Consider the following 25,100-nt stretch of genomic DNA (forward strand, 5'->3'; position numbering starts at 1 on the left):
TATTGGAAGTCAATAGACACCTCTTTTCTGATTAAATCACTGCTTCTGTAAAGCACTTGTACCAGGCAACTGTAGGTATTGTCTTTTTTTTTGGTATTGACTGGACTACATTAATTTATTGTTTTGAAAATACAATATGCTAGCACTCTTCTTTCATTACCTTATTATCTCCCCTCTTGTTTTCAGTTCTTTTTCATGACCTTTGCCTTCTTTCCTTACATTTCCTGCAATGAGGAGAATATAATTTTCACTTCATTTTGAACCTGTTAAACCTTGGTTCTGAATGTGCAGAAGTGACTCTGTAGCTGAAGAGTTAAAAACACAAAGTTGGCTGCTATGTCCTTTTTTTCTTCTTCTTTTGTGTATTTTTTCCAAGTTTTTACATGTGAGAAATGGCTTCGGCTCTTTCTATTTGTGCTACCTTTTGGGGCACCCAAGATGCTGCTGAATGGAGTATGCAGCATCACTTACAGAAGTCATATTTGTTTATGATTGTGCCATCTGTATACTAGATGTACGTTAGAAATTCAGGGAGCATGCCATGTTTGTCAGAGTTTTTAAGTCTAAGCCAAACCAGTGGTAAATATGGTAGAAAGTCTCTTAAAAAAATACAATAGTATAATAGGTTACTTCATAGAGAGACTGCAGCTTTTATATACTGGTCTGCATATTAAAAAAAAAAAAAAAGCAGAGATGATCATAATACCCAACTATGTAAATAATTTTGTAAGCCACAGATGTCAGACAGTAGTTACCAAGAAAAATTAGGAACCTAAGACAAAAAATACTTATATATTTGGTGCAATACCAATTTGAAAGAGGGTTAGGAATTCAAAGGCAGATACAGAAGTGTGAACAAAAAGCTGTGCTTTCATGTAGAAAAGAGAGGAACAAGTCCATAAATTTTGTGGATGCTGATATCCGGTAAGGATATTATGCATTCCCTAGAGACAAGTTGGGATTTTTAACTCTCTTCCTCCATTGTTGGCTGTGTGTCTGGCACTTATTTGGTTCCCAGTGTGTGAAAGTATTGACAAGAATAGGTATTTAACTAGAGATTGTTAAGCAGTGAGGTCCTTTGCTGCACTCTTTGTACCTATCAAAGAACAGTCATTCTAAACTGCTGCTGCTGCCTTTGAACGTGTCACCATTAATGTGCATGCACAGGGATTTGTTGTGAATTAGTCGACATTTATTATTGGAGATAGCAGTGAAGTGGGCTATGTGACAATATAGTTTAATTACTGTGAGCTATCCTAGGGCAATGGATGGATTTTCTCCTAATAAATCAATTGCTATTTTTATTTCAAAAATTAAGCATGTTTATTTTCTTTTTGTGATTAACATTAGCCTGCTACTATTTAAGCTGATGAACATGGGAAAAGCTGACATTGCAGTTGATTTGCTTAAATAAACCCCACCCAAATATTTTAGCTGTCTGGGGCAGTATTTAAATGATTTTAAGAGTGAAATATTTGTTGAGTAGCCCTTGTGTTTGTGTTTCTGATTGACCTTTTGTTGTAGATATCCATATACACTATTAATTCATTTCAGTAATACAGGCCCATCTTTCCCAATGTTACATCTCTATTTCAGTTTACATCACCTTGTAGATTATTGTAGTGACCAGAATGTAATCTGGAGTAAACCTTTGGTATTTCCCAAAAGTGAATTTGAGGCTAGAAAGCTCTTTTTGTACAATTTGGTTTTCTTTGGGTGTTTTGATTTGGGATCAGAGTACACAAGTACTGAAGTGTGGCAATTTAAAGGATCCATTGTGCATTGTCTATAGCAGATGTTCTAAAATAACATCAGCATGCATATAAATGTAACTTGCAATCAGTCTTTTGTTACTCTGCCTCTTTTTCATGTAAGTTCCTACTCCAATTGCACTCCACAAAAGTAGCAGCAAAGGCATTTTCAGGGGAATGACTGTCACACAGGTGAATGTCTAAGTTAAATTGATCCATGTATTTGACTGCTGTTGGCAATTGATGGCAAGTCTCATCAGTGGCTTTTTTAAATATGATTAAATACATAAATTTCTGAGGAGTGATGACTTAAGTAGTGGAACTGAACATCTCAGCTAAGGATAGGTTTTATGAAGTTTGCCTTGAATATCAGATACAAGATTTTTTACTAATTAGGCTAAATTATTAGACATTCTGAAGTGACTGTAAGGGATTTAATGCTATAGTTATATTGGCTTTTGTGCATGTGTGCATGACTCAGCAGGCTGTTGGATTGGACTGCTGTATCTTAGAAGAAAAGAAATATTTTTTGTAATAAAACATGTTCCTTATATGAACTTTAAAAACCTCATTTGTTTGCCTAAACATTTTAAGAGCACCCAGATTCTGAAAGTGCCATTTGTCATACAAAATGTCAGATCAAGAAGCCTGAATAGATGTGATCATATCATGACATCATAGTCCTACAAAAAGCTGTATTTGTCATCATTACAAATCCATGCAGATGTGTGGGTATCTCTACATAATTGTTCAGTGTGCATCCACGACAATGGACTCTGTAGTCCTATGTTGTACTGCTGCTATCAGAAGTAATTTTGAGTAATGCTGGACCAGTTGTTTGAGCTGTAATGTGATTTTTCTTTTGACTGACACAAGATTCGAATAGCAGGCTCTTCACTCTTTTCAGTCCTGGGATGCATGTTTGCATGTGCTCAGTAAAGGTGGTAGCATTTGGTGAATGCCTTAGGTTTGTGTCTTTCTTTACCCTACAATGCTTTACTTCAGTGGGATGGAAAAATCAGCAAGTCAGTTCTAACCTGTGCTCATTGGAGTCTACAAGTAGTTTGACCTAGATATTTTTGCACCAATACACTTTCTGTCTTTGAGACCTGCATTGACATTATGCTTTAGAAAAATGTATGTTGGTGTGCAGTGATCCAGTGGAGCAAAGGAAGAAGAAAGCAGTTCATAAATAATAACAAATGTTTCTGAGATCACAGTGTGAACAGGTGGGAAAAGCTGTAAGCTGAAGAGCCAAGCTGGCCTAAAAATGTTCCATGTAAAAATGCTTTTTTGTTCGTTGTAAATTATAAAGCTTTTGCTAAATGTTTTGAAAGAGTAAAGGGAGCATTGGGGTCATTTTGTCTGTGGTTTCCTGAAGCATAGTGATTGAAAAAATGGAAGCTGAACATTTAAGGATTTAAGAGTCTACATGCTGTGCTGTGGAAAAGTAGAGACTCTTTCATTCTGGACAAAAAGGAACATGCTTTGGTTTGGCTTCTGAAGCAAATACTATAAACGCTCCATATACAAGAACTTGGCTTATTAAAATGGGAAATGTTCTCTTTTAATCTGAGCTATCCAGCAGTTAATGTTTCTTAATTTTTCAAATGTATGTATTTTTGGGAAGGTAAAAACTGAGAAACGTCTAAGGTATGATGTAACTGGTATGCTGTTCTGTCATCTACTTAGCATATATTATTAGGTAAGTGTTAATGAGACCAGTGAGTCATATTGACAGTTTGCTGCTTGAACTTCATCCTCTTTTTTTTCCCCGCCTCTGTGATTCTCTGCTTTGTTCCTATTCACACAACCCTTAGTAACACAAAGCCATGGGTATGTCAGGTTTTCTCACTAAGCAAGGAATAAAAATGTTCTTTTCTTTCCTGCTAGTTCAGAAAACTGACCTGACTGATTCATCAGCAGCTTAGACAGTTAAAGAAGGAAGTGGGATGAAGTGGCAGGGAAGGCAGCATGTCGTCATCTCTTTCACTGCTACTAAGTTTTTGGATTGGCTCAGTTGTCTGCTAAAGCCTCACCCTTTGGATTTGGTTATGGGGCTACTGGCTATCCTCAGGAGTTATTACCCAAATTTGAAGTTGCTGATCACTCGGGAAAGACTAGTCAAACAAAGTCACTGGTGTAGGTTTACTAACAGCTCTTGAGGTTTCTTACCTCTTTGGTTTTCTGTGGTCATTACAAACAGCATTTTTAGTCTCCGTTTACCCACCTCCTGCTTTCGTTGATACTTCACTTTATAAACTGTTCGTACATATTCTTTTTGTATGCTTCAGCTTTTGTTCTGAGACCCTGAAAAAGTAATCAAAACTGGATTTTTCCTGCAGTCCTGATAAGCGTTAACCTGTAGTAAAGTTGGTGTTACAGCTAAGCTAATTAACACTTAACTGTGTCTGAAAGGATCATTTCACCTCTTTTCTGGCAGTGTGTTCTCACCGCTTCACTTGGGCCTGCCTTTGTGTTTGATACTGTGATGAGCTAGTCGGGGAGCTAGGCAGCAGAAAATTAACCATAGTTTTAAGTTCATCTGGCTCTGTCAACCAGCTCCCCACAGGGTAAAATGAACACCAGACTTGGTGTTAAGATGCAGAGCCAGGAACACAGAGGCAAGAGACTGGTTCACAGGACTGCTAAAAAGGGGAGAAGCTGGGCCATCATTTTAGCTGTAGTTCTCAATTACATAGGTATAGCTGTCATGTCATACCACATTCTGAAGGCAAATACATTAGCAATACAAATACCTTGTTGCTGTTTTTGCTTAAAATTGAGCGCAGGAGATGGTCTATTGCTACTTTTCTATCCATGGGATGCTTCCATAGGCAAGCTTTTCAGCCCTTGCAGCTTGCTTCCTGCCTGATTGAGAGTTTTAATCCACTTTTTATTGTCAATAGTTTGTATTACCAACGTTTTAATTCTCTTCATTTGCCTCAAATATTTTTACATTAACTTTGTCATGAATGTATGATTAATTTCAGCAATACATTAACTATACCCTGTGAATTTAAACCAGAACTGCAGTCATCACCTTGTAACAGTCTTGTTCTTCATAACAATGAGCTACATTTCTATTTGCTCTGCATTTTAAATTTTGGAGGGCTGTAATTGCCAGGCTTTCTCCTCATCAGAGGTTTTTCATTTCTCAGTGAAGGTAAATTTTAATTTTGCTGCCAGCGTTGTCCAAGCCGAGTAGGGATGTCAGGCAGAGCTTACTTTTTTCAAACCATTGGTGGTTCAGTTTGCAGGCATCTGGAGTGCTGGAGGTGAACTTTAAGTTAATGTATTATTTGTTCATTAAGACTTACTAAGCCATGTCTATTGTAAGAAAGAAGGAACAGCTGTAGATTTAAGAGAGTTTGTATTTCTTAACAGCATTAGAAGTTTCTGCTTAGTTGTCTGTTCATTTTGCCAGGATTGGCTGTTTTCTCTTGTATTAACAAGCAGAGCAGGTCACAAGCTGTAAGGCTGTTATCTTTAACTTGCATTTACATATTTATGCTCTTCAGAGTAGATTAATCTCTTGCTCTTTATGCTTTTGAGTCATATAACATAAATATCACATCCCTTTCTATTTTATGACTGAGAAAACTGAGTCCAAGTTTATTAATTCGCAACAACCATTCAAACCCTTTAATACTTCTTTTTCATTAGAGTTGATTCAGATTTAACACTGCAGCAGTGTATTTCATATTCAGCCTTTTCTGTCCGTTTCTGCTTTACAAGGATTTTAGGTAGCTTCTTAGCTTCACAATGATTGGCAAGGTATATATTGAGAAATGATAGCCTTTCAGTTCACCACAGAATTTAGAAGACAGAAATTGGAGAGGGGTGTCAAGTAGGTTAAGATTATAAAGTCAACCTTTAGTAAGGAATATATATGTATATATCGAAGTACGTATGTTTATAGACAGGGGTTTGTCTGTATGTGTGCATTTTTCTGTTTGCATTTATCTGAATCCATCAAATAGATGTCTAAGGTATCTGGACATCTAGGTATGGCTAGAGACTGAGCTTTATGTCAGTATAACTTGTTGATTCTCACAGTGTCAGCATAGAATAGCATGAATGTGTATATACAAAGTTTATCATCCAAAGCCATGTCATAATTTTTTTTTCTGAAGCAGTAATTTAGAATTATGCTCTTTAAAAGGCTCTCTAACGGTATTTTTCTTGGTGTCATTATTCACTCATATGTTGTATTAGGTTCCCATTAAATAAAGTGTAGTGTTTATCAGAACGTAAGAACTCATTCAGAAGCATAAATCTAAAAATAAGCATTGTTCAAATGTGATGTCAGCTTATTTTTGGAATACAACTGTATTGCACTGAATAAAGGTAGTATCGCATGGCCTTTTAAATAGCAGAGTGTTTAGTTCTTGTTTAGTTCTTCTTCTTAGCAGTACTCATTGAATCAATGTATTTCTGAAGCCTTATCCTAAGAAAGTTCAGTAACTTCACCTTGTATACCCCCACTGGAATTTGAAACAGATTTAGGGCAGAAACATGTGGTCCAAACAGCTGTCATGCAAAGCCACTTTAAAACCCCCTGAAAGTCTGGTGAACTCAGAAATCTGTTGTGCATGTTGTTTTGACTTTTTAAAATTAAGATAATACTAAATACATCCTTCAAGGAAAAGCTGTGATGTAGGTCTTTAACCTAAAACCACAGCTAAAATAAACTGTTGTGCATGGACAGATGTGCCATTTAAACATAGGGCTTAAGGACTTCAAATTTATAGCTTGCCTTTACTGTGGATTTACATATAGTTCGATATCATACATCAGTGGAGGCATAAAAGTCAAGAAAACAAAACAGGATTTGGACAAGGATCAGAGAGTGAGTCAGCATGAGAGCATCTGCTTGTCTGATGATCTTGGATTTGATTGAAAAATTCAAAATTCTGTTGTTCTGTCAGTGTAATCTCTCCAATTCAAAGTTAGGAAATGCCTGTTTGTTTCCATTTCCCAGCATACTGGGATGGATGGGGAGGGGGAGTTGAGGCTGCCTGGGGAGAAGCAGAGTGAACTGTTCCCTCTGCTGCTTTCCAGCACTTGGGCATTTCCCCTGTTTTGGGAACACTCATTTCTGACCTACCCTGACCTTTTCCTGTCTCATGAACGAGTTAATCTCTCAGGCAAATAAAAGGAAAGGGTTTGATTTACTAAAAAGTGGGAGGCTATAGCACAAAGGGTAACAGAGCATTCAGATGACGTCTACCATTTCTTATACCATGTGGTTTACAGAAAATTCCTGCAAGACTGAATAGATTATTTAAGGAAATAACCAACCCCAAACCCAAAAAAAGCATAAGCAAATTGTAAAATTGCCTGAATTTTATCATTTGATAAATAAATAGTTTATGTGAATTATTTTGCTATTTATAATAGTTCTGTGTGGCAGTGTCAAATCTTAAGAGGAAAATTAGGTGGTCTGGAATGACAGTATTTTGAGTGAAGCAATAAACTAAAGTGGGAGGGTATAAATATTTCATATACTATAATGGATGGATGAGATGATAGTAGACATAAGTCAGAAGTGTGATCATGACAGATATAAATAAATCAACATCAAAACAGTTTTGAGTAGAAGAGTCACTGGAAGAAGAAAAACCGAACCTATTTTGAAAATACAAAATACAGTGTAGTTGTACTGCTCAATGTAACAGTGGATAAATACCTGCTTACTGGTCTGCACAATTTATCACAATAATGTTGTTAGTTTAAGAGGAGCTTACCTCAGCCATGCTTTGATTTCTTTGAAAGCTGTGAGGTTTTCCTTAAAATACTTCTTTTTTTATTCTTTTTCTATTTTTTTCCTTTCTAAATAAGAATTTCTCTGTGGCTAATTTGCAAATGCCATTTAAGTCATGAGTTTTAATATAGTATTCAGAAAGGTTTTTCCAAATAAAGAGCATTTTATTAATCGTTTTCCATTTTTTTTTTTCTTCTGCCTCTCATTTCAGAACGGTTTGATCACCACTGTCCCTGGGTAGGCAACTGTGTGGGGAAAAGAAACTACAGATTTTTTTATATGTTTATTTTATCTCTGTCCTTTCTGACAGTCTTTATATTTGCATTCGTTATCACCCACGTCATCCTTCGTAAGTATGCTGGTGAAATCAGATTACGTATGTAGCCATTTGCTTGAGTTTTTTATTTTTAAGTTAATCTTTTGATCATTCAGGGTTTATTTATTTATTTATTTATTTGCCTTTTCTCTGAAGCTTCACAATCCCCAGTAAGTCCCATTTCCGGTCTGTAGCAGACCCTAGTCGTAGTAGTCATTGATCTAGCACTGGCTGTATCTTAATATAGTGTTAATTTTCTTAATTTTTTTTTGTCCTTTTATGGGTGACTAAATGGAAAAGCAGCACACATAGTGTATGTCTAAGGATACAGATAGTATTATTTTCTCAAAGAATTTTTACATGCTTTTTAAAATGTAAGCATGCGTCACTTGCCTTCAGAACAAACACGGAAATTACTAGAAAATAGATTGGAGCTATTTTACACATTTTGTTGTTTGCTGTTTAGTTTTACATCTTTCTCTACCCTATTTTCAACACAAGTTACTTTCATTTGCATAGACATTCTGAGAACAACAAATTCATAATGGAATGAATAAGCTATAGGAAGATGAATATTCATAAGTTTAAGATTGATTTTTATTTGTATTCTGTTTTGGATTTGAGGTCAAGACTCTTGTGGGTACTGTCTAATTTTTTCCACAGGTCTAACAACTTTGTTACCTGCTATATGATGACAATGATCTAATTTCTGGTGGAGATTATAAGACTTTTCTTTGAAGACCTTTTGTATATTGTGGGGGTCTCTTAATTCTATCTCTAGGAAGCTTAAGTGTTCTGTCTTTTCACTAATTACACAGGATATTGCTTTGAAGAGTATTTCTTGAATCATTTTGGAAATGTGATCTTTTTATTTCTTTGTGTTCTGTATTATAATGGAAACCTGATAGAAGTAATAATTTCAGCTTACAGCACATTTGTAACGCAAACTTGATAACGGCAATGTTTAGAAAATGTTTTTCTGAAAAATAAGCTGGATAATGCTCAATTCCCTACACTGCTTACACTGTGCAGAGGAAATTTGTATTTTAAAAAGTAGAACTCCTGCTTTTATTTGTGCTTCACGAAAGGAGGATACAAAGCACTGAGTGGTTCTCCTATAGCTCAGAGACATAGCACTTAGGCTAGAAGTACGGGCGCCTAATTCTTAGGGAGTCTGGAACAAGTTGTTCTCACTGACAGATAAAGCATTTCTAATACCAGTTGAAAGAGCAGAGATAAAATGTACATACTGTTTAAAAAGGGAAAAGTAATTTTTGGAAAGAGAACACTTTCCATTAATACTGAAATTCTTGACATTTATTTGGGCATACTTGAGTATATATATACATACCTTTTACATTGAAGAAGGAAGCATGGGGGTTTCTTCTGTCATCTTACTTTGCTAGAATTCAGTAGTTGAAAACATTATCAGTCTGACAGTGTAAAGCTACTTTTGAAGCTAACCTACCTTTATTTCACAAAGACTACAGTTCTTTTTTCCTCAGCTTTCAGCATATGAACTACCAATATTATGCCAGGATTTTGTGTTCTGTATGTCAAGTGCATTTATCCAGTGGATTTTAACTTTACAGTGTCCATACCTACTTCTAAGTATGAATTAGGCGAGAAATTAATTGTGCCTCTGTGTGGTTGAGAAGCACTTCAGCATTATGTATGTGTTACAGATAATGTATAGTAAATGTTAAATGCTGAATTGTCTGTCAGCTGTAAAATATTCTTGCTGTGAAGGTTTATCTACCTTGGATGAGACAGGAGAAACCTCTTTAGTTCTATAGACCAACTATGAGGTTGGTCCTCAACGGCAATGGGAGCAGGTATGAATTGTGATTAGTTCCTCAATGTTTGTTTACTACATTTGAGCTTCAAGCCTGGCTTTCAAATTTGTCTTCTATAATCTTAACTATATCCAAAAAAAGAATTCTTTACATGTAAGGTTTTCTTATTATATTGATCACTCCAGTCTCTCTGTGCCTACCATATTTCTAGAAGTCCTCATATCTACCTTTCTAGTAATTACCACTCAAGCATTTTTGTTCTGTTTTCCAGCCAGGCAGTTCTTCAGCTGATGCTAACCAGTAAGCAGGATTCTCAGTTCTTTAACCTGAACCTTTGCGCTTGGCATAGACTGCTTTCTGTTAGCGTGTCTGAATAAAGTCTCAGTTTTAAATCCTGGGACTATAATCTTACTGCTATTTCAGAGTCATCCATATGTATATGCATAAGTCCTGGCAAAATTCTTGGTTCTAGAGGAAATCCTGCAGGCTTAATGAAATCTTGTTTTTAGCTTTTCTGAAGACAATCTCAGCAGGATTACCTTTAGTAACACTTGTCTTCTGACAATAGTCATTTAGGAAGGGACTGAGGGATATTTATAGCAACTTGTAGGTACTGACGTTAAAATACAAAAAAAAAAAAAAAAAAAAACAACAAAAATAAATCTGCTTGGTTCATTCCCTAATAGGGAAGTTCCTATTATCCTATAATCTGGTTTTAATACATCTTACAACCTGGCTTTTTTATAATTTTTGTTGGGCCTAAGTGGTGACAAGATGGGGGATACATCTTTTTGTTTTGTGTGTTCACCTGAGGCATTCGTTGGACATCTTCCCTTTCCAGGATTAAAAATATGTGTACGTATTGTTATTGAAGATAATAAAACGAATATATAAATCAGATAGTTTAAAGGTATTGTCTTGCAAGATTTTATTCCATCTCCCCAAGCTTAAGACGTTTTCAATAGTGGTGTCTGTCTTCACAGTCACACAGCTCTGTTTGAAGCATCAGTATTTCAACTGTTGCAGTGAGGAGCCACCCCCTTTTGATGTATTGGGAACTGCTTGGAGGAGTGTGACAAGCAGTAGGGAATAGAAATCACACCTACCTGCTGCCACTGCCATTAAGGATCTTAAAAAATTGTAAGAAGGTAGGGGAAGTTCCATTAGTCTTGTGCTTTGAGGCTAAGAATCAGTTATGAGAGTCTGAAAAGGCTCAGAAATACAAGGTAAGTAACTTTCACTTCTTAATGGCAAACAGTAAAATTGACCATGCAGGGCTAGAGAATATATATGTGTGTACACACACACATACGTGTTTTCCTTTTTTTGTTTTAAAGACAAGAGTCTTCTCTCTTCATACAAATCTTCAGGTGAATTTAGCTAAGAGGAAGCTTTTTGTTGAGGGAAAGACTTTTGGCCTGATGCATTTAAATCATCTAAGTTATACAGTAAAATGCAAACTATGTGGCTGTAGCTGTATCACATTGAGTCAGTTTCTGCAAAGTAACTTGTTGCAATCGGCAAATTGTCAAATTATTCTTTTTGATTAATATCTCATGGTTGTGGAATCCATCTTCCTAGATGCTTCTACATCTCTAGTTCACTAGATCATGCTGCTCTTGAGCTTTTTTTCAGCTACTCTTTTCTCTTACTTGCCCAGAGGCAGCAAGCACTTACTAGAAAAACCTGTGCAGGTGGAGTAGGAGCAGGATTATAGTTTATGGAATTTGTCTGCTCCCAGAACAGAGGCGGGAACACTGACAATCTGGGTTTATAGAATAAATTTTACAAGTCAAAAAAGCACTTTGAAAAATAGTATTTCAAAATATAAAAGTAATTTATAATCTAGGCCTGAAAAGAACAGGGATAATCAGAAATCTTGTTCATGGGAACGTATGCGTTTATCAGTTTGTGGTATGACTGAGAAAATACCCTGCAGATGTTAACCTGATAACTTACCCAAGTTTTTTTCTGATGTTGTTGCTGCTGAGCAACGTATTCTCAGATTCGTGTTAGTAAATCTATGATTATTTGGTTATCTTCATATATTACTTGTGTTATCTATGTTGAAAGCAGCCTGTAGTCCAATTTCTTACTCAGCTGGTAATTTTGGGTTCTGTTTCTACAGGTTCTCAACAAACAGGGTTCCTCAATGCCTTGAAGGACAGTCCTGCAAGATATCCTTTCAGTGGAACAAATTTTAGATCTTATTGCAAAATAACATCTGAGATGTGTTTTGCTTGTTTTCTTGCTTTGATGGATATGGGCATTTGGGACTTTTATCAGTTAGTGATTTCATCACTTCTTGCAAAGCAGGATTTCTTGCCACATGTAGGAGGTAGGAAAGAGACTATAGCCTGGGGTGTTTTCTATTCTGTCTTTTGTAGAGTAGGACTCTTGACAAAGGTCTGTAGTTGCCATTTGTGATGGAAATATGCTCCATATGTTTGTGATGGAATTCGTAAATTTATCTCACAGTATATATATCATGCTGTGGTTTCATTTAAAATATGCAGTAATTATTCTGCTTTTGCAGCAGAAACTATCCAAAATGGCTGATTCTTGTCAGGATGGAAAAAGTAGATTGTGAAACGACTGAAACCATAAGCTGTGCCTGAAGAGTTCAATTTCTGGAAGTATTCTTATGTCAGTTTACTGTTTTTTACAGAAGTCATTTTCAAGTATCAGCTTCTGTTAGGTTATGTAATGGTATGCACATGCATATACACAGCGACTACTCTTGTTTTTAAGCCTGGGAAAGAGAAGACTCTGGGGAGTCTTATTGTGGTCTTTCAATATATAAATGAGGCTCATAAGAAAAGGTGGAGAGAGACCTTTTATCAGGGCCTGTAGTGACAGGACAAGGGGCAGTGATTTTAAACTGTAAAAGAGTACATTTATGTTGGCTATAACGAAGAAAGTTTTTTACAGTGAGGATAGTGAGGCACTGGAACAGGTTGCCCAGAGAAGTTGTGGCTGCCCCATCCTTGGAAGTATTGAAGGCCAGGCTGGATGGGGCTTTGAGAAACCTGGTCTAGTGGAAGGTGTCCCTGCCCATGGCAGGGGGCTGGAACTAGATGACTTTTAAAGGTCCCTTCCAACCCAAACCATTCTGTGGTTCTGTTTTGTAAATATTCCATGTTCTTTTTATCATTTTACAGGAGCTTTCTGTACATTTTCTACTCAGTGAGGATGGAAAAGGCTCCTTTTGTCCAAAAGCAGCTAGCATAATGTCAAAAGTGGAAGCTGATAGAACTACTGTTTAGTGTCTTCCTCACATTTTTGTACAGGCTGTAACCATCCTACTCCTTCTATGTTTTGATTAGTTTGTGTCTGAATAAACAGTTTGCACTTCTCACAAAGATACATTAAAAGAATTCCATGTGCCTCAAAGTTTGCTGTTTTCCTCAAAGAGTAGCAACAACTCTTACTCTGTCACTTGTAGTTGTGCATAAAGACAGACCTCACTTTCCAGCTAGTTTTTCCAAGTGTCAGATTCTCCAAATTGTGAAAATACAGTTTTGTGTGTATATGTGTTCGTCAGGTTGAGTCACTGAGCTGTAAATTCCTTTGTTAAACAAAGCCGTTGTTTAGGGTGTTTTTCATAGAAGAAATTTTACAAAGCAAAACCAAACTGCTCTAAATAGCATAGTAGCTTCCAATTAAAACAATTGTAGCCAATTCCTATAAAAGATGATTCTTTTGAACTATTTTCAAAGTGAGAATAGCTTTCAATTTTCCTTAAATCAAAAGGTAATTGAGGATTCTTGTACAGGAACAATGGGCTGCTTATTTGTCATTTGTATTCAGTGATGTGCTGCTTTGAAAGGCTGAGTAGTGCATCTTGTTGAAATGGCTGCGTTTGATAGTGATATGTTGGACAATTTAATAGCTTGGTTACAATTCATAACAGTAAAAAGATAAATTGTCCAAGTAGTATTGGGAATGCTACTTTGGAGCAAGCAAGTCAATTCAGGCACACAGAACATTGCCATTTCTAGCTTGCTAACAACACTTTGTGGGATACCAAGGGAGCATTATACCATATTATGCTAGTAAGTTATACTTTATGTTGAGAATATATTGCTTTTTTGTGTTTGGTTTTTAATTAATGGAGTCATGGTAATCTAACATGCTGTTCTAGAGATCTTTTTGTGGAGAAATACAAGTCTCTTACCTGGGGAAAGAAGTCCTTTTCAGTGGGGAAATGAAAGAGGTCTTTAACTGAAAGGAGTTCCCCTTTTTTGTCAGTAGGGATTACAGTGTGGAGGGAGAAACCTGCTTCTCAGGACCCTCTTGAGGGTAATCATGGTAAGGAATAGCCTGTTAGTGCTCAGTCATCTGAGGTTTGTAGGGAGCTCTTCTCCCTCTAAGGTTCCCCTTTTCTGGCCTGTGATTCTTCCTCTTAGTCTTGGTGTACCGACTCTACCCAACTGTGCTAATCTACAGCTGTCTTTAATATCTGTACCTTATCAAAGCCCTGTTTTTATTGTGCATAATGTTTTGGCGCTATTGCCTTCTTTATACCTTTCTGAACCCTCTGCTAACAACAGTCTACTGCTTTATTCATTTTCTCTTACTCTCTTTGCTTTAGCTGTGGCTGTTGCACAGTCAACTGAGTTTCTGTCTTGTTTGTTTGACTATGACTCCCCATAGTCTGAGGAGGAAATAAAAGGGAGAGGCTAGTGAACGTGCTGCTCAGCAATGCATGTTGATCTGCCTATTGCTTTTGGAGCAGATTTGCTTAGAATGCACACAGCTGTTTTCTTGCTTTTAAACCATTTTGAGTGAAGTAGGTTCTGAGGGAAATTATACAGACAGCTCAGGTGTTTCCCAATTCACTAGGTGAGAATACCTGCAATATAAAACCTAACTGATACTGGGATTATTTATCACAAAAACTTTTGTCCAACCATCTGTGTCTCTGTAATGGTGAGAAGCTGTCATATTTTTCTTCTGTTGTTAGGCTTAGTGATTAGACTGGTTTTGTATGTTTTAAGGCTGTGTTCTTGTTCTGGAATATTTTGAGTTGATGTTGTCTTGGAAACTGACTTCACTAAGTGTTGATACATGGTTAATATACGGATTATTTTTACCATATTCTTTTCCCATTGTCTTGTTCCTACTGATTTATTGTATCTATTTTTCTAGGAACCAAAACCTTTTTTGCTGTTGATTCATGTTCCCTTTTAAAAAAATTACTGTTGAAATGCTGTAGAATATAACATTCTCAAAGCTGATGCAGTCTTCAGTCCATGACTATTTGGGTGGAAATAAAAATACTTGCAAATAAAAAGCTATGGCAGGGAGCCTTCTACAGAAAGTTGCTCTTTATGCTTGATTATTTGAAGTTTAGAAGCAACTTGTGTTATTGCTAAAATGATGACTCCTTTAGAGTTAAAGGAATGCTGTAAACTGTAATAACAATGCAACACTGACTTTCTTAGTATACCAGTCTCACTTTTAAAGCCTGGTTACTTTGTGGCATTTGGGTAATGCAGTTTATAAGGAGTGAGAACACAGTTCTAGTGGTGCTCACACATATGCATGTGCATATCTTCGCTACTTTCTTGGAGGTGTATGTTTACCCTCTTGCTGTATGTGTACCTTCCTGCTCCCTACAACTTGCAGGTGAGAAGGCACTCCATGAGGACACATATACGTGCCTCAGGTGTGGGTCCCTGTAAGTTGCACCCCATACTGGCAGTTTGCTGTCTGTCTGCAAACAGCATTTGACAGGGAGGGTGCTCTTTCTGGGCTAGGTAGATGCCAGCAGAGTGATTTATGGCTGTGCCAAACTAAGTTTTGACTGCTGCTGTTCCCCTTCAAATGTTCTTCTGCCATTATTTTTTTTTTTTTATTTTCTTACAATTTGGGCTGATGCCTCCTTCAAAAAGACTTCTTATAATTCCTCAGATACTGTTTAATAGCAGCACAGTGACTTGGGAGTTGATAGTCTTCCTTTTAGCATAAGTTTGGGGCAAATGTTGCTGAGTATTGAGGATTCAACCCCACACCAAGAGAGCAGGTGGACTTTATATTTTACTCGGACTAGTGCACTAGAGTTAGGATCACTATCAGCATCTTAACTTCAGTAACAGAAGAGAGACAGGAATAGTCTAGCAGTTATGACAGAGATGCAGTTTGCTCAGTTGTTGTTGTTGCTGTATGTATGAGCACAGATCTAGAACTCATAGTAGTGGCTTCAGTCTTTGCTATTCAGCTAGCCTTGGGTTACGTCTAGTGTTTGATCTTCCCTTCACCCCATCAGAACTGTTATTTATTGTAACATATCAATTGTATATCAATTTATGTCTTAGGTGTGATGACTTTTAAGGGGTAAACATGAACATTTGATTTTCAGCAGTAAAGATCAGAACAACTCATCAGTAGTTTCTATGCTTTTTCCATATGCAGATTCTTAAATATTTGATGGGGTAGATGCCTGTCAGTAGCCTGTACACTCAAGCCTACTGAAAATAATTTTTGCTGACCCCACTGAAGTACCCCAAAGGGACTTGTGTGCTATAAATTGATAATCCTGAAGAATTATGTAACTACTTGTTACTTGATTTTGTATTCTTTTTCTCTTTTTTTTTTGGTTTATATGTATTTCCTTGACTTTCAATTACTGTGCTGGAAGCTGTGGTGTGTTTTTTCTCAGTATGGTCTATTGTTGGCCTCTCAGGTTTTCATACGTATTTGATCAGCTCCAATCAAACAACAAATGAAGATGTAAGATATGTTTCTACATACATGTTTCTAAATAGTAACGAGGAGGTTTTTCTCTGTTACTCTTAGACAAGTCACACATGCATACTGTGAATCCCTCAGTAGGAAAGAAAGAAGAAACCTGGTCATGATTGATTCAAAATAGCAGAAGACATCTTTTGGACTATATCTCTTGAAGATATGCTGGTTGCATAGCGTGTCTACTGTGATTTACATCCACTGGACCTTTATCTTGAAATAGGAAAATATAGAGAAGGAATAAGAAAATAGAAGAGAGGAGACAAAAAACCCAAGTATATTCTGTATAGTAGGAAATTACTAAATAATTTTCAGTATCTCTTTTTCACTGGGAGTCCTAAATATTCTTTGACTCAAAAATTGCTTACTGTAAAAATGGCAAAGTGAGTCGAATTCTCAAAACATAATTTTCATTCTTCATTTTTCCTTTGAAATGTCTCTGCCAGTCTGAGATCTAAAACCTCTGGCAAGGAGTATGTCATTAATTTAAAGGTCAGCTTTCTCATTTCTACAGTCAACCAGTTTCGCACATAGGTTTCCATTGTTTTGGTGTGGAGTAACTGTGTGGAGGCTTCATGTGTCCTTCCCTTGCTAAAAGGGGAAATGCAAAACTAATGAAAGGAGAAAATAAAAAGTTAGGTGGCTGATAGTATAGAAAGCTTGTTGGAATTTAGCAAGTAATCTAACAAATTACTGCAGGCTTAAAGCTATTTTACTGTAATTTTCTGCCGTAACATCAAACGTGTTTTGTTATTGTTTAAGGTCACGGCTAAAATTATGAATTTTACAGTAATACCAGTCAACCAGAAAAAAATTGCCAAGCATGCTCAGAATGAATTGTGCCTCAGCATCGAGTATCTGAGCAAGTAGCCTGTCTTTGAAGAAGTGCCTTGTTAGTAAGACAGATGAGATACTCTGGTATTCCTCAGTTGTTAGGTTTAGGCCAACATTGTCTCTCTAGGTGGACCCAGTGTACTTCCACTATCCCTCTTCCCCTCAGATAGATGTGTCTTTTGGACTGTTGAAGGCCAGATAGCAGGGAACTGCAGCAGTCTAACCTGTCTAAATTCCAAGGAAACTGTTCAGTAATTTCATTTAAAGCATACATTTCCAGTTGATTAAAGTAAGACATTTTACTCAGTCCTTTCAAGTATCTCACAAACAGAAAAGCAAGATAGCTAAAATGAAATGTAATACGCGCTAAAAGGTAGTAATGACTACAGTTGCTTCATAATGTTTTAAAGCCATTTGTGAACTTTAGGGAAGATAATGTTTTGTGGTATTGCATAGCTTGAGAACTTTTACCCAAGAGTATGGGAAAGAAGTGCTCTATTGCTGGCTTTAATGGTATGTTGCAGTTGAGCCTCTTCTGTAGGACATGCTGTAATATTTGTAAAATTAACCTTAGACCATTATGTCTAGATACTGAAATTCCTGAGTTTATTGATCCTTTGAGATTTTGGGTTGTCTAAACCTATGGATGTAAAGCATGTGCTTGCTTGTAAGACTTTAGGGTCCAGCTTTTTGTTACAGCCCAAAGCTCTAAGCTCTTTGGAAAGTGTGATCATGGTCTACCATGATCTACAAGTTTTATCTGGTCTACCTCTGATGTAAGTAGCATATTGCTGCTTTGGTAGCCCTAAATTTGTCTCAGCTGTTTTCTTTATTGTATTATATGTGATGCATCTTGTTCATATCTCTTCAGATTAAAGGATCATGGTCAAATAAAAGAGGTAAAGAAAACTATAATCCATATAGTTATGGCAACATCTTTACAAATTGCTGTGCTGCACTCTGTGGGCCCCTCTCTCCAAGGTAAGAACATCAAAAGTATTGTTAGTATAAATGAAGCCAGGTGATTATTGATGAAAAAATACTCTGATTGCTTGAGTTTATTAAAAAAAAAAAAAAAAAGTTTTGTTCCACTGTCCATTAGAAGCTTTAAGTAAGTTTTTCTTCAGTAGTAAAGAGATAAGGTGATGAATTGTGGTTAAAGTAAGCTAGTGATCTGACCCTGTAAAATACATTTTAGACGAAGAAAGAATCTATAAATAATCCAGGCTTTTCTCCCTTTTGTTAAACATTGTTTCTCATTTTTAAACGTATGCTAGCAAATTCAGATGCATTTCACATGTCCTCAACAAGTAATTTTAGATCTTAATTTGATCCATACTTGTCAGCATGGACAGCAGTTTTCTGATATGAGAGTTCATATAACTCTTTTAAGCATCTGATTTTTGAAGGCGTGCTGTCCACATGGCAGATTGTAATCTCAGGTGGATTTCTAAGTGCTTTGAATGTAAATAAAAACCTGTTTAGCAGATATTCATGAGGAAAGCTTAAACCAGTCTCCAAGTGGTGAAAACCTCATTGGCTTTTGAGAGGGGAAACGCCTTAGATTTTTCTATGCATCCTATTCTTATCTTTCAGAATTGAAGCCATCTTGACCCTTAGTGAATTTTGATACATAAGTCAGCAAATAAAACCAGTTCTGTTCTGACTTTAGCTCTCAGGCATTTTAAGGCACTCCTGTCGTTATGTGTTAGTAACTGGAACTATAAACCCTGCAGTTACAATTTATATCCTGTGAAATTTATAGTTTTCTAGATGGAAAGTAACATTGTTCAGGTCACAGGAAAAAAACATTTTGACCTATGATTAAAAGTATGGAACTATAATTGAAAGCTAGATATAACTAAAAAAAAAAATAAATGAAAAAACTCCTGAAACTTTGAATGAATTGAAGCATAAACAAGTTTTTGGAAGCGATATGAGCTAATACACATGTATAGTACTTAGGTCTGCACATTCAGTTTTTTATGAGTAAGCAGAACCTAAATGAGGTTTAGAGTTCTCAAATTGAAAGTACAATTATATGTGTAATTTTAGCAAAAATTTTAGTTAGGTCAGGTTATTCCATTCTGTTTATGTTTTTTTAATAATCTGATGTAGATTTTTACTTTACAGTAAGCTGTTCAAATAAAAGTTCCTCTCTCCCTTTTCCTTTTTTTTTTCTTTTTCCCTTTCCCCTTTTCCTTTCTTTCTAAATTTTGTGATTATGTAGCTTTAATTTAGAGGTGTGGAAACTGATAACAAAAGAACCTTAAAAACAGATACTGACTCAAAGTGCACCAATGAGTTTTTTAATTCATTTTCACACCCATGGTTTAGAATGTTTGGGGTTTGTGGTATCTGCTGCTAAGCTTCTAAATCTTTTGTCTGTGATAAAAATCCAGAAAAGTAGCAGTGGGTATGACTATGCGGCAGTAGTATTACAAGGAAACAATTACCTTGCTGGCTGGTGGAAATGAAGTCTTGTACTTCAGTTGAGTAAAAGGGGACATTTGAAGGTATTGGTGGGATATTAATGTCTGTTGTATGATAGAAAGTTTTCCTGCCTTTTTATCAAGGCAAGCTAGTTATTGATCAGAAATATCTCTAACACTTTTTTTGATTATTCCGTAGCTTAATTGACAGAAGAGGATTTATACATCCAGATACACCGCAATTAGCAGGACCAGCAAATGGCATTACTATGTATGGGGCCACACAATCTCAGAGCAACATGGTAGGAATCATCCCATAGTGTTGTTCATCAAGATTCCTGTGAATGTTTTCCTTCTCCACTTTCATGTGAACTAATCAAGTAATAACTAACTGGATACAGCTGACTCTCTGGGTGGAATGACTTGTTTATTAACAGTAAAGAAAAAAAAATCAAGGTTCTTTTTAGTATATGTTTCATGCAGTGTAATAGTTATTGCTCATGGATTCTAAAAAAAGAGAGGCTTTTCTACACTGTTGATTTATTGAAGGTACTGGCATTTGACTTGTACTGTTGACACCTGCTGTGTTTTGAACTGGAATATTCAAGTGTCATGGGCTTGCTCGGGTTCATCATTTTCCAGCTAATTCTTGTTTTATATGGCACTTTCTTTAAACCTATTTCCTCTGTGCTTGTACACTGTGGTTTTGCATAGACTACTGCATTTTAAAAACCAAAGATGAACAAAGGAGGTTTCTAGGAGAGAAGTACCTTGAAGAAAGAGCAGGAAGACACTGACCTTCCAATGAACAAAAAATGGAAACTGGATTGTAACAATAGAAGTTTTTAAGCATCTTTGAAACTGTGCCAATAGTTCTTACTTCTTTTTGTTGGTGGGTTTTTTTTTTTAGTTGGTTTGGGTTTTGGTGGGGGTTTTCTTGGTGGTTTTTTTTTTCTGGGTTGTTTTTTTTTTTACTGGTTGCGTTGGCTATCATAATGGAAAATAGCATTCCTAGTGCCAAGGAGAAGAAAATAACTGGAAAGAGAACTTTTTCCAAAGGAAAGCATCTTGCATATGTGCCTATTTTTGAATTGTTGTCACAGATCTTCATATTATGTGGGTTCTAAGACTTTGTCAAAGAAACCATGAGTTATGGATGCCCTCCCTCTGCCAAAAAACAAGCAGCCCCAAGGCCTTATGAGATAATTTAGCCTTTCTTTTGAACAAAAGAAGAAAAGACTTTTCCCAGACAGATTAGATTTAGTGTCACTGATAAACTGGTATAAAAATTTTGCTGTAGTTCCTAAGCTGGTTTTAGTCTTTATTTTGAGGACTAGGTAGAAGATTTATTAGTCTTAGTGAGAAAATGTGTTAAGAGACGCAGTATTGACTCTGAATCTTCTGAAAGGTGTAGTTGAGCAGAACAGTAATGCTCCATTGAAATTTAACTCAAAAAACCCAAAAGACATAACTCAATAAAGAGAAAAGGGGAGGGAGGGGGAAAAGAAAGTGAACCTTAGAAATAGCTTGAGGACTTTCAGGCATTAGCCGAATTTTCTTTTTCTGTCAAGGCTTCTTATTTGTGCAGATTGTTAACCACAGTAAGTCATAGAATCATAGAATAGTTAGGGTTGGAAAGGACCTTAAGATCATCAGGTTCCAACCCCCCTGCTGTATGCAGGGACACCTCACACTAAACCATATTGTAAGTCCCTGGCTTTAAATTACTGTAGCATTTTATGAATTACACTTGCATTGTAAGAAGATACTGTCATTATTACTAGGTATTAATGAGCAAATCTTGTGCCAGTTTAATACAAAATTTGTCTTTAGAAATGGAGAAATCTGTTACGGTATTAATTTACTTCATTCCTGAAAATGATCTCTCAGGAAAAGCTTGAAAAATGTAATACATCATGTTCAATATATAGGAATATCTCTAAGACTGTGATGCCATTTTTCTCAGGGTATTAATCCTGGTCTGTATCCAAGACCAATTGGCTTCTAGCAGTAGCTGGCTATCAGCATTAAAATTTCTCCCTTGTGTTTTGTTGCAAACTGTTAAAGACCAGCTTACTTTCTCAGTCTTTGCTGTTCAAATCATGCAGTTTTTCCTGAGTTGTTTGAAGCATAAGAAATAATAAATTCATTTCCTGCTGGCAGCAGTGCAGTGGGACATAACTTTGCCTCTGATTTGCTCTTGTTTAATGTTTCCCTTTTTCTGTATTTTAAGGTCAGTGGTTTTGTTCTTCTTAGTATACTCTGTGCCTTTCAGGTTCCCATGTCTCCTATCACATAAAGCAGCAACCAACAAAGCTGATATTCCTATTTCACAATCTTATCAACCTATTATCACAATTTTATCCATAACAGACTTTCTTTTTTCCTACCAAAATTAATTCATCTTACTGCTAGCTTAGATGTTTTCCACCATTCTGTTTAGTTACCAGATTTTCTGTTCTGAGTTAGACAGAAATAATCAAGTACAATCTCATAATTCTATTTAAACCTTTTTCCTATGAAGTGTGCCCTAGTACTTCTTCCAGGCTTTGCAGTGTCTGTTTCTCTCAGTTTTCTTCCCAGTCCACAATCTTAGAATCTTCTGAAGAAGTTTGGGAACTGGAGTGCTGGGAACACCAGCCATTCACTTGCTCTCTCATACGAAGAGCCGTAGAAAGTTCTTAAGTGAAAGGCAGTAAAGTACACTTTATGGCAGAAGTAAAACAAGGCTTGCAGCATTCCACTGTTTGATTTCTAATTGGTGGTGGGTTTTTTTGAGGAGAAATCTCAGCAAAAGGGATTCAAGAGAATCCTGCAAGAACTGCAGATGCAAACCTGAAAATTTCCTTTGGTGATTGACAGTTTAAATAATAGACCATCTCAAGCCCAAGACTTCAGTGGAAGCAAAAAAGTAGAGGGAAAGTCTTTGTGGAAGAAAAGGTTTCCTTTCTATCTTGTGTCCTCACTGATAAAGATTAGGCAAAAGATGGAATATGATTCAATCTTTCCTCCTGGAAGGTTACATACCTCTTGAGAAAAAGGCAGAGGCACAAAGTTAAAAACACGTACTTGTAGCTGAGGCAGGTAGACAACAAAGAACTGCCAAGTTTGAAGGGGATGTATCTGCTGCTGCAGGGTGTATTATTATGGTTTCAGATAAGATAGCCAAGGTGAAACTGCTTGACTTGAAAGCATGTGTAGACCGTGGCCTAAGTTGATAAGTATTTTTTAAATGGCAGAGGTTTAGCTATTTGCATATCATCGGAGATAGTTACACTGTTTTAGCAAGTTTAATGCTTTGAGTATGGGAAATAAATTCTCAGAAATCTGAAGTGTGTTCCAGGATATTGTGTCTCATTGGATTTTATTCCAGAATGCATTACACCATTTTATGTCTACATTGAATCTTCATGTCTAGATGCTATACTGCTTATTGCATATAGCATACTAAAATGCCTCTCCTGCCCATTAATATTAAAGGAAGATTTTAATGAACATCTTCTCTCACACTTGTCTTCTCTTATTCCTGTTCCTTCACCTCCCTTTATCCTTTCACTTCCCTCAAATCTTTTACTCAGTGACTGGTATGCTAAGTAGAGTTCTTGTGCCTCACCCAACTAGCCTCTCATCATTCTTAAAATCTCTCTCGGTTGCTTAGTATTATATTCTGCTTTCATTTATTTTAATACATCATATAGCATAGTATCATTTTTGCTTTTAAGGTCAAAATAAATATCAGGCCAACTTTAAACTTACCAGATACTTTTTTTAGTGCAATACATTACCTCTTGTTCAGGATACCGTTTATGGAACACTGCTTTTGTATTTAACATGTTATGTGGTAATTTGGCCTTTGAGATTTTGAATATTTCATAGAGGAGCTACCCTACTTGTGCTAGTGACTCGGTTTTTCACAACCTCAGAAAGTCAGGGTTGTTGCTATAACCAGTGCTTCATAGACCCATACTATGTGGTGGTTTTTTTTCGAAATCTTTATAACAGAGCTTTTTCTCCTGTTCTTTCCTTAGTATCTCCCTGACTTTATGAAAAGCTGAAGTTGTTATTTACTTTTTTTGAAGGCTGGAAGCACATACAACTTTTTTATCCCCTGTGGTTTTAATCTCTTTTCCAACACATTTGAAATTAATATGGTAAATTCATTAACCAGTTTATTAATATCCACATGCACATGACAAGCATGGTCACTTGGAGCATAGGATCTGTAGACCTGATATTTCTAAAGTATTTCCCTATTGCATTTTATTATTTTTATAATCTCTTCATTAGTTTGGTTGCCCATGTATCTCTGTTCTCATTCTTAAGAATTTTTTTTCACATGAAACACAATTTTTCGCCTGTATGAAATCATAATTTTCTCTGTATTTTTTCTTTTTTTTTTCTTTCATTTTAAGTCTTATATTCTTTGCATTCAGAAAAAAAAGTTCTTTATTTCACCATAAACTCATCATCCGCCATTGCCTGGATCTGCACTTCTGTGGTACTTAGCTTTCTCTTAAAAGCCTGCGCTGATTCTTGGGTTTTGGTAAAGGGTATTTTATTCTTTAGTAATCCATTATGAAGAAACACAGAATTTCAGTCTGTGCACTTTTTTTAGAGGAATTTGTTTGGTTTATTTTTACTAGGATGTACTACGGAATTCTCTAATGCCTTATAAAGTAGCAGATTTTGCTTCTATCATTCTCTATGTCAGGACAGGTTTATTTCTTTGATTTTTTTAAGAAATTTGCTTGTGCTCCTGCATTTCCAGGCATCTCTTCCCCAGTGCTTAAGTAGTTCCTTGTGTGACAAATTCCCTGGATGTAAATTCTTTACTTAGAGTGCGTTTCTTACTTATATGTATCACTGAAAATCGTAGGAACTGTAATAGCATACACAACATTCATTATCAGCAAGGGGTGCAAAGAAGCCCTCTCCCAAATGTTCACATCAGTATTTCTAGCACTGATCTGGAAACAGGAATCCAGTTGATCCAGAGAACATTAACTCTGACCGTCCTAGTATATTTTTTCCTTTGCTTTTCCTATTGTCATTATTAGGAATAAATATTTCTATCATTACAGTAAAAGGGTCAGCAACCATAAGAACCCCACTTTGCTGGGAGTTTTATGAGTGTGTTTCCTTGTATATTTGCTGCTGTACTTCACAAATGCAATTTATCATTGCCTGAAACAAAATTTAGTGCTCTTATCAACTCAACATTACTACAGTCAAGGTTGATAGAGGTTTTTCATTTAAGCATTTTACTTCACAGTTAAAATGGACACAAATAAAATGTAGTAAACAAACCAGCATTTTGCTTTGGATTGAGGTATGTTTCAGAAGCAATTCTTTAAACTGCATATTTACGGCTTATTTGCTCACATTGCAGAGCAGTATTGGAGCACATGAACTAGATTTCTGTCAGAAGATGGGCTTCTGAAATGCACCCAACAT

General features: G+C 36.2%; 1 protein-coding gene and 1 long non-coding RNA gene across 7 annotated transcripts in view; both read left to right on the forward strand.

The window, feature by feature from the left end:
• The window catches only part of ZDHHC14 (zinc finger DHHC-type palmitoyltransferase 14), a 124,409-nt gene that overhangs the window by 94,192 nt on the left and 5,117 nt on the right, over positions 1 to 25,100 (forward strand). For 5 of the 6 annotated variants that reach the window (XM_062640902.1, XM_062640896.1, XM_062640898.1 and 2 more), the window contains exons 4-8: positions 7,730 to 7,867; positions 11,759 to 11,807; positions 16,263 to 16,365; positions 18,086 to 18,195; positions 19,846 to 19,948. In XM_062640902.1, coding sequence (XP_062496886.1) covers positions 7,730 to 7,867; positions 11,759 to 11,807; positions 16,263 to 16,365; positions 18,086 to 18,195; positions 19,846 to 19,948 — 503 coding nt within the window. The remainder of the gene's footprint in view (positions 1 to 7,729; positions 7,868 to 11,758; positions 11,808 to 16,262; positions 16,366 to 18,085; positions 18,196 to 19,845; positions 19,949 to 25,100) is intronic. The other variant, XM_062640900.1, reaches the window with a different exon arrangement.
• On the forward strand, positions 20,599 to 23,140 carry LOC134175229 (uncharacterized). Its single transcript, XR_009968928.1, has 2 exons — positions 20,599 to 21,251; positions 21,357 to 23,140. It is a non-coding gene; the product is annotated as an uncharacterized LOC134175229 (long non-coding RNA).

This window comes from Pezoporus occidentalis, unplaced genomic scaffold (assembly GCF_034315485.1).
Source record: "Pezoporus occidentalis ecotype Australia unplaced genomic scaffold, CSIRO_AGI_Poc_V1 ctg67, whole genome shotgun sequence".
Taxonomy (NCBI): domain Eukaryota; kingdom Metazoa; phylum Chordata; class Aves; order Psittaciformes; family Psittacidae; genus Pezoporus; species Pezoporus occidentalis.